Source organism: Lottia gigantea, assembly GCF_000327385.1.
Source record: "Lottia gigantea unplaced genomic scaffold LOTGIsca_42, whole genome shotgun sequence".
Lineage (NCBI taxonomy): Eukaryota > Metazoa > Mollusca > Gastropoda > Lottiidae > Lottia > Lottia gigantea.
Genome location: NW_008709463.1, coordinates 765101 through 775469, shown reverse-complemented (window position 1 = coordinate 775469; position 10369 = coordinate 765101). Strand labels below are relative to the sequence as shown.

At 34.9% G+C, this 10369-nt stretch overlaps 1 protein-coding gene across 1 annotated transcript; it reads left to right on the top strand.

Moving 5' to 3' along the window:
* Positions 1-4512: 4512 nt before the first annotated feature.
* Positions 4513-5712, top strand: LOTGIDRAFT_163835 (hypothetical protein; the record flags this gene model as incomplete). The annotated part of the gene is made up of 1 exon (XM_009060386.1): positions 4513-5712. One exon carries the CDS (start codon positions 4513-4515, stop codon positions 5710-5712), a length of 1200 nt encoding a protein of 399 aa, XP_009058634.1.
* Between the last annotated feature and the right edge of the window lie 4657 nt (positions 5713-10369).

Below are 10369 nucleotides of genomic sequence, written 5' to 3'. Positions count from 1 at the left end.
AACGTCTATTAACATCTGCTCAGAATTTGGTATTACATGGCCTCTGGTCGCCATCAGAGACGTTTAAAGTTTTATTTTGTTAAAGATCACACAACGACACAGTGCGTGTAATTTACATATCCTTACAGAGTCGACGGGACCGATTGATGTCGTTTCAAGGAAAGCTTCTCCGATCATTCGTTTTCCCTCCATAGTACCAGGCAACCCATCAGGTATATAGCATCGACCTTCGTGAAGTCCAACAACGTATTCCAAACACAGCAACAATATGAGAATCTCTTTTACTTCAATCATCACAAACAGCATGTCATCAGGTTTCAATTTCAAAATATTCACGCACGATTCCTCGCTTTGAGATTTAAATGCATTGGTACCTTATTGAATATCTAAGACTAATAATAACGAAACAATCGATCTTTCATTTGGATATGAACCATTAATTTGTACACAGTCGTTGGTATTCAGGGAAACAACAACAATAAAAACAAAAACACAGAAAACAACACAATTTTTTTTTTGATGTTATAGAGAACAGAATTTGAGAATGAGGTTAAGGAGGCCCACACACCATACTGATCAACAGTTGCGTATGGTTGCGATATAGACATATTGGTCAAAAGTTTCTCATACTCATATGCATCTTACAAATTGTCGGGCTAGAAATATACCAAGAACATATTGCAATGCCCATTACCTTGTTTTATTTCATTTGTAAACTGCATGTTATCAATATGTAAATCTCTAACATCTAACATCTACCCGGTCAATGAAGACGTTGATGTGTGTAAGCAGTAGAGGCTGTAGATTTCGTTTGACTTAATATGTATTTTAGGTACATTAGAGTCGTATCGGGCTAGAATATTACGAAATAACTATCGAAGTTTCTATCATGCCAGTTGACATTGTTCACATGCCTCGGGGATTAAGTTACAGACTCAACACAAAGCATTTATTAATTTTTAATATATTTCGAGAACATGTCTCATGGATCGCAATTTCCTTACAAAAGACACTTATACTAAAATAACCTTTCTATAAATTTCAATCAAGATATACTAACGGAGAAAAAGTATGCTTCATTAAAACAATTTTCAAACCGTGTAGATAATATCATAATTTCAGAGCCATTAAGAAGCTGGTATCTTATTGATCTGGTAAAACAGGCCACAATTATTACTAATGGGGACTTTCGTCAAGTAGATTTTTTAAAAATTGTCATAGTCTATCAGGAACTAAATCAACATCATTAAAATCCCATAAACTTGAAGTGTTGATATTGAAGTTGACAAAATAGCATAATGTATGAAGTTTGCACTGTCTTGCACAATCTACTGGACCCAGAGATGTAACCGACTTAAAAGATGGATGTCTTAATTCCCAAACTTTTAACCATGTTAAGGAGCTTGTCTATGTTAAGGAGCTTGTCTTGTTGAAAACATTGATTTCCAAAACCAAAAACAAGAGAACAGATATTTATTATTGTTACACAAATGAAAAGCCAATACATGTCTCCGCCGACCTTATAAAATTACAATGGTTTGTCGTTAATGTGTACTGACTGTCTCTTAGAATTTTGTACTTTTTCACTATTATTTCCAACAACTAACAGTATTCCGTTGCCTGTCCGTCCGTCCGTAATTGGCTTGTGAACGCAATAGAGAAAACAGTTTTTATCTGATTTGAATGAAATTTGGTGTGATCATTTACATTAATGAGATTTTGAACAAGTTCGAATTTGACGATCTTTTGAGTTACTGTCCTTGATTTATGAAAAACGTGTCAAATTTCGTTTGTGAACACAACAGAGACTACAATTTATCATGATGAGATCTTAAGTCAAGATTGAATTTGACAATTTTTCGATCAACGGAATTTGAGTTATTACCCTTGACTTAAGTAAAAACGCATCAAAATTTGCTGGCTTGTTAACGCGATACAGGTGACAGTTTATGTCAGAATTTTATTATATAATGTATGTTTGCTTAAATCAACAATATATTGCACAAATTAGATATTTGGTATGATTTGACACAGATAGGTGATCTCCCTTGATATACTGAAAATATATCAGGAAAGTGGGCGTATCTTGCTAGGCGAAAGGCAACCACTTGTTTTTAATCTGATCTAGATGGTAAAAACACGAAGAAATGTTGATATTTACAGTTTCAGAACATTTAATACGAAACAATCGACAACGTATATTTTTTCAATCCGCAGTTCAATGAGTAAAATGCTTCGACAACATTCATATCAATGGGTAGACCGAAACATCTGTCTCCATTCCAGCCTCTGATAGTAATTTGGCCAGATTTCGGCCGGCTGGTGTAGACACCATAAAGGATGTTAAAAGGAGACATTACGCATCTGCAAAGGTTGCATTATATTTAAACTTATTTTGATGCCTTGGAATTGAAAAAATGAATATTTGTGAACTTCTCATACCATCATTTTCTCTTCACACCATTAATATCACGTCTCCGGTTCCATCAAAGTTTTTTTCAACGAAACTGATCCAGCATTGGTCATTTAAAATTACGTAGCCAAAAATTCAAAGATCACAGAGTCAAGTGACATTAACAAAACAAAAGTTACGGTGATGCCCAAAACTAACTTAAAATCATCGTAAAGGTAATTTAATATTATGTTTGTATTTTAAAAAACCGCATCCTCGGAGGTGTAGACAATCTCCTTTTAACAGTCTTTTTTTCTGACCCTACTCCAACTGTAAAAATATCCTACAGAAGCTAGAATAGAGGAAGATGTTTCAGACTAATCAATAAACTTATAATTTTTTCACGCATGGCTTCGCACATCCCATTTGATGTATTTTAGTTTCTCCCGCTGGGATTAGAGGTAGGTTTATGGTAAGCTGATGCAGACATCGCAAATTAGGTAGTTGTTGGTAGATAACAGAAGATGTTGGCTACTAGCGGATGACAATATCGCAGACTAGGTAATTGTTGGTAGATGACGAGTTAACGTCTGCTTCCAGTGGATGCTGATATCACAGACTAGGTAGTTGTTGGTGGATGACAAGTTAACGTTCACTTCCAGCTAACTGATATCACAGACTAGGTAGTTGTTGGTAGATGACAAGTTAACTTCCAGTTAACTGATACCACAGACTAGGTAGTTGTTGGTAGATGACAAGTTAACTTCCAGTTAACTGATACCACAGACTAGGTAGTTGTTGGTAGATGACAAGTTAACTTCCAGTTAACTGATACCACAGACTAGGTAGTTGTTGGTAGATGACAAGTTAACTTCCAGTTAACTGATACCACAGGTAGATGACAAGTTAACTTCCAGTTAACTGATATCACAGACTAGGTAGTTGTTGGTAGATGACAAGTTAACGTCCACTTCCAGTTAACTGATATCACAAACTAGGTAGTTGTTGGTAGATGACAAGTTAACGTTTGCTTCCAGCTAACTGATATCACAGACTAGGTAGTTGTTGGTAGATGACAAGTTAATGTCCACTTCCAGTTAACTGATATCACAGACTAGGTAGTTGTTGGTAGATGACAAGTTAACGTTCGCTTTCAGCTAACTGATATCACAGACTAGGTAGTTGTTGGTAGATGACAAGTTAACGTTCGCTTCCAGCTAACTGATATCACAGACTAGGTAGTTGTTGGTAGATGACAAGTTAACTTCTAGTTAACTGATATCACAGACTAGGTAGTTGTTGGTAGATGACGAGTTAACGTCTGCTTCCAGTGGATGCTGATATCACAGACTAGGTAGTTGTTGGTAGATGTCAAGTTAACAATCACTGCCAGCTAATCGATATCACAGACTAGGTAGTTGTTGGTAGATGACGAGTTAACGTCTGCTTCCAGCTAACTGTTTATCACAAACTAGGTAGTTGTTGGTAGATTACAAGTTAATGTCCACTTCCAGCTAACTGATATCACAAACTAGGTAGTTGTTGGTAGATTACAAGTTAACGTCCACTTCCCGTTAACTGATATCACAGACTAGGTAGTTGTTGGTATGGAATTAAACTGATTGACAGCGGTTTCAACTTCAAGGGAGGTAATTTTGAAGAAAAAAGAAACCAAAAATATATGGTTTCAAACACACTTCATGTGAGGTAATTGGATGACATATTACAGTTTGCTAGACAAAAGTACGTTTTTTCAAATAAAATAACCTTGCAAAAGTTTTAGACTTTCTTGATATTATAGGTAAAAAATTCAGAACATATATCATTTATGTAAGAATTGACAATGTTTTGATGTTTTTGTGCGGGTGGTCTGCAGTAAAATGGCGTGTTTGTCATGGAAGTTGACTATTTTCCAAAATGAGACAAAAGTGGTTTATATCGAGTACTAATTGATTGATTTCTAATAATAAAAAAAATAAACCAGAGTCATACGTTAGCAGTCCTTCGTTTACTATTGATTCGTCTTCATAGGAAAAGTGATGTAAGAACTAGCAGACAAAAGCAGGTATTTAGCTCAGTGAGACAGATTGTATTACTTACGCGTGGATTCTATATTGAAAATGCTACTGATCGTTGTTATGTTCGCCGTTAACTCTCTAGTAGCGTTTGGAGGTGGAAACCAATGCTTTCAACAGGACGACCTACCAAATATGTTTAAAAATCTGGAATTTATACATCCACCTTTTAAGTCGGTTACATCTCTGGGTCCAATAGATTGTGCCAGGCAGTGCAAACTTCATACATTATGCTATTTTGTAAACTTCAATATCGAAACATTAAATTGTTCTCTTATTTCTGACACGGGTGATTATAGACGTCTTAACCCAGTGAGTGTGATGATATATGTTAAATCCTGGAACGAAAACATACTACGTACCTGCAAAAATCATCAATGTCCAAATAACACTGTTTGTAAGGAGAATAACTCTGGCTTTGACTGCCAACCAATAGGATGTACTGGAATACCTCAAGTGCCAAACATAAATGTTACTTCTTTTACAAGCAAAGTTTTATGGGATTTTAATGAGGTGGTCGAATACGCCTGTATTCGAGGTCGCTTCGCTGCAACGAATGTCACGTGCACTTCAAACGGCTTTTGGAGTAACGTGGATTGTATACAATACACCAAGTGTAGCAATACACGAATTTGTTCTGAAATGCAAAGCAAAGACTTCTGGCTTTACTTAAGTACCTTCAACTCACGGCGAAAAGTTTTCTGCAGCTTTACAGGCATATCTAATGCTGCTATGTACATATCTCTTCCGGAATATAACACTGCATCAACGCCTATTTACACAAGAAACGGTACCTCCTGTGAACTGATAGAGGCTACAGACCCAAGTACATTCTCAATGGGTTATACTGATTTTAAAAAAATAAGGAATATTATAAGTGGTAAAATAAAAACGACAGGGAGGATGTATGCCAATTCATCCTTCTCCTTGCAAGATTATGGACGAGCTGGCGACTGTTATGCTGGAAATGATAGTGATGTTTGTGGAGTCATTGGTCACTTTATCATCGACCTCCGGGGGACAGGATTTAAAATCAACTCTACAGCCAAGTGGAAAACTTGGGGGACAGATGGAGTAATACAAAATATAACATGGTCAGATGATGGTCGAGTAATTGAAGGCTTTTGTGGTGGAAATTGTGGAGGTTGTGAACCAGATGGAGAATTGGTCTTAGAAGCTGATTATACCGACCAACCCGCAAATGATTCAGCAGAATTACCGATATGTAAATTCCCATTAAGATAATGGTGTTGCTAAGACGTTTTTAGGAGGTTTTTCTTTTATAAATAAACGATTTTCATATTTAAGTTTTAGACAGCCGTTCGTTTATAAACCCAAAGACCGATAAACTTGTGTCAATTTTTATGTTCACAATGTTCATGAATGGTATTAAAATAAGTTGAAACATTCCGGGGAAAGGATCTTGGGGGGTGGATAAATATACATTCATGTACACTTTTCGTAACTACATGTTGGCTGTTAACTTTCATTCTTAATGGCGGTTGAAATGATAATAACCGTGTTTGCAGGTTGGAGTTCCGCCATGTTCACAAGAACAGTTGCTGAAATCATCGTCAGTACATTTTCCTGGTTGCCTGAAAACGTGGTGACTGCAGTGAAAATGACCATGTTTGCAGACTAGTGATCCGCCATGTTCACAAGAACAGTTCAGTGACAAATAATTTGTATATATTTTATGCTATCAGATTCATCTATATTAATCTGTAAATGCTTTTGTTAATCTGTTTGCCGATTTTAGAATTTTTTAACTTCGTAACGTTTATGATCATGTCTAGTTTTTAAAGATTGTTGTCGTAGTTACTTCTATTGTTCTCTACTGACTGATTGATATTTCAAATTTGATGAAATCAAATAGTAGTGGCGGGTGTCATGCTTAGTCTTTTGAAACACCTGATGGTACTTTTGGAGGAGGCCACTACTTATAGTATTTGTTTTATGTTGCAAGAAGGAGAGTGAGCTAAATACCGGGACATTCTTCTTCTTTCGTAGGTCGAAAATTTGTTGTGCTCAAATATGTGAAAATTATACACCAAACTACCCAAATATTTCCCTTAACGTATCTGAAAGTTTTAACTTAAAAATCCGTTAATTTTTTAGTGCCAAATCTATTTAAAAACATTACGTAAGTCTGTGTTATCTTTTTAAGTTCGTTATGCGTTATGGAAGCTGTTACAAAACTACTGTATGGATTTGCGTAAACTAAACGCCTAATTGTATTTAACTATGTCTCTTACATTCTAAAGGTTTTAACTAATAATATCGATTCATTATAAAGCCCAACACCAAAACTAGAACAAACAGTTTAATTATCAATTAGTACTCCCCGTTTTAATTAACCTTTAAAAACAAATTCTCTTTGATCAAGTAGATACATAGATATAAATAGTATACTATTTTCTAAAGATTTACCACGTTTTTGATATTAAAAATGTTTTATAAATAACAAGCGGAATGTTCCTTTAGGAAAGCCGTCTCCTTGTGAACTTGTGTACGCAGATTGCTAATTTGTGAACATTTTAACATTGTTGGTTTTTTTTCATTATATTTACAGTTATCCCTCTTTACTTAATAATGTTTATAGAACTAATGATTGTTCTTCAATATACCCAACTAAACCAGATATCATTATGACCCAATAAACGCTGAAAACTCTATCTTGATATCATTATGACCCAATAAATGCTGACAACGCTATGACATACCCACTTAAAGGTTGCCAGGCCAATGTAAACATAAGGAATGAATATGGATCTTGTTATCGAAATGCTTAACGATGTAACGGTAATCGTTACCTTGTGTCACTTTTATAGTCTTGATAATATTTCATGGTTTAGATAGCCCAGAACCTTGGTCTGGTTTTCTGATAATCTTTATCTTACCTGCAATATTGACCCGATTTCACATTATCTTTCATTGACAATGGTGTTGTGTTTTCTTATATCTAGCACGAAGTTATTTCTTTTTTGTAAATGTATATTTAAGAATAAAAAAAGTACCACAAAACGAAACGAAATATATTGGTTGCAGCTTATGAAATTTTCATTTGGGGAAATATGTCTATAATCCATCTTCACCAAATACAACTCCATTTTGTGTATACTAAATACAGGCCCGTAACAAGGGTGACCAACACCCCCCCTCCCATCCGAAAATCTTTTTATGAATTCAATTACTGTCACTATACACCATTGCTCCTCCGGATGTAGTCGTTGTATTGTCAACTATCAATTCTGGTTACGTCCCTGAATAAACATTTGGTTTGGAAATATAAAATCAGAAATAAACCTTTAATAGCAATTTATATCATTTCTGCAGGTAAGTAGGCTTAATGATGGTTACAATGACAGTGACCATGTTGGCAAGCCGGAGTTCCTCCATGTTCACAGGAGCAGTTGCTGAAATCCTTATCAGTGCATGTTCCTGGTTGTCTGGGACGGTGGTCATCTGAAAATGAAACCGTAAAGGATTAATGGTTACAGTTGGATCAATCTTATTCGAGAACTCTAAATTTACTATTGAGTACTCTATTATATATTTCAAGTTATTGGAAATATTAAAATAAAATAAATCACTCTACAATTGATTATTGAGCACTATTTTAACAGTGGTATTTCTATATCACTCTTCTATTGATGTATTGAGCACTATTTTAACAGTGGTATTTCTATAACTATCTACAATTGATTATTGAGTTTTTATATCATTATATATTGTTATAAACGTTTATAATCAGAGTAAAAACTTACCATGACAAAGACATCTTCCTTCGTGACAAATTGGTCTTTCGTGTGGATGACAGTTGGTCAAATGTCCACATTCGTGGTCACCATGACAAGCAAAGGCAACAACTGAATAAAAGATAGTTTAAGTAAAACACAATTAAAGCTGAACCCGATAGATTTTTCCAAATCGGACATTTCATTTACATCTTATAAAAGCTATCAATTAAACTATTTGGATGTTATTTATATCACCAGAAGGGACAGTTAGCAGACCGATCATCGGTGCACCAACTTCTTAAATTATAACACGATAGGTTCCTTGTAGAATGAAAACACCAGAAAAATCAACAGTCAAATGATTTGAAATTCCAAGTCAATAGACATGAACTGAGCTCTGTTCAAATTCAAAGAGTGCTGATCCATCTCGTACATCCGTGCCTTTATAAATCAAAATTGATTTCTTTTACACTCACCAACTAAAGCAGCGAGAACAATCAACAGTTTCATCTTGTTTGATTTTGTTGACAATGGTCTTGACTTGATCAGATCCCCTTTTTATAGGCATTCAAAATACTTCGGGCTGGTTACTAGAAGTAGATTAAAACTTTGGTCTGTTTTGATAAACCAAGGCCTTAAAACTTGGACAGATATTTGTATTTATCTGATACGGAAGTAATAGATCCTTGATAAAACACTATCACATGGTCAGCGGATTTTTGTCACCAGCTAGTCTTGTTTGGTCATTAAGGTTTATGCCTGCTGTAACATGCGATTTGCGAAATTAGAAAGAATCATTCGGTAATCGTCGTATTTAGGTATACCCCTGAATATAATATGCATTGATGGTGTAGACAGGTGATGTTTGGATGTTGATCTACAGGACTAACAGCTTAGTTTTAACTTCTGAAATCTGTGTGCATTTTTAGAGTGTTTTTACATTGTGACCATCAATCTGGCAATTAACAAGGCAAATTGTTTTGCGTAGTTATCTACTAAAGTAGAGTCGTGTAATATCACAATGTATCTGAAGGAAAGAAAAAACGGCTCGTTCTACTATTTGAGGTTATATTAGTGGATATTTTAGGTTCATATGACAGCAAGTTTTAAAACAGTTCTAATATTATTAGAATGGCAAAAACGTCATGAATATCTATTCAACAAGTTATGATAAAACTTAAAGTAACCTGCTATTTTGAAGCTAATATTCCAATACTTATAGAACTGGTTCGTAAATGAACTTTTAAAAATAGTAAACAATGTTTTTACACGCCCACATTTTAATAATGTGGTCGTATATTGTCGTCGCCCCTGTCCATCCGTAATTGGCTTGTGAACGCAATAGAGACAACGTTTTTATCTGATTTGAATGAAATTTGGTGTGATCATTTACATTAATGAGATTTTGAACAAGTTCGAATTTAGCCATTTATCGATGAACGGTTTTTTAATTTTTTGGCGTTGATTTAGGAATAACTCATCAACATTTGTTTGTGAAAACAAGATCTAGATGGTTAAAACGCGAAGGAGTCTTTTTTTGTTATTTAATACAAACATTTCTAGACTTTCAAAAAGAAGAAATATTGACGTTAATAGTTTCTGGGCATTAAACACAAAACAATCGACAACGTATATTTTTCAATCCGTAGTTCAATGAGTTAAATGCTTCGACAACATACATATCAATGGGTAGACCGAATCATCTGTCTCCATTCCAGCTTCTCATAGTTATTTGGACAGATTTCCGCTGGTGTAGACACCGAAAAGAATGTTAAAAGGAGTCATTCCGCATCTGCAAAGATTGCGTTATTTTTAAACTTATTTTGATGCCTTGGAATTGGAAATATGAATATTTTTGTTCTTGTCCTACCATCATGTTCTCCTCACACCATTAATATCACGTCTCCGGTTCCATCAAAGTTTTTTTCAACGAAACTGATCCAGCATTGGTCATTTAAAATTACGTAGCCAAAAGATCACAGAGTCAAGTGACATTAACAAAACAAAATGTTAAGGTGATGCCCAAAACTAACTTAAAATCATCGTAAAGGTAATTTTATGTTTGCATTTTAAAAAAACGACATTCTCGGAGGTGTAGAAAATTTCCTTATAACAGTTTTTTTTGTTCTGACCCTACTCCAGCTCAAAACTGCAAAAATATC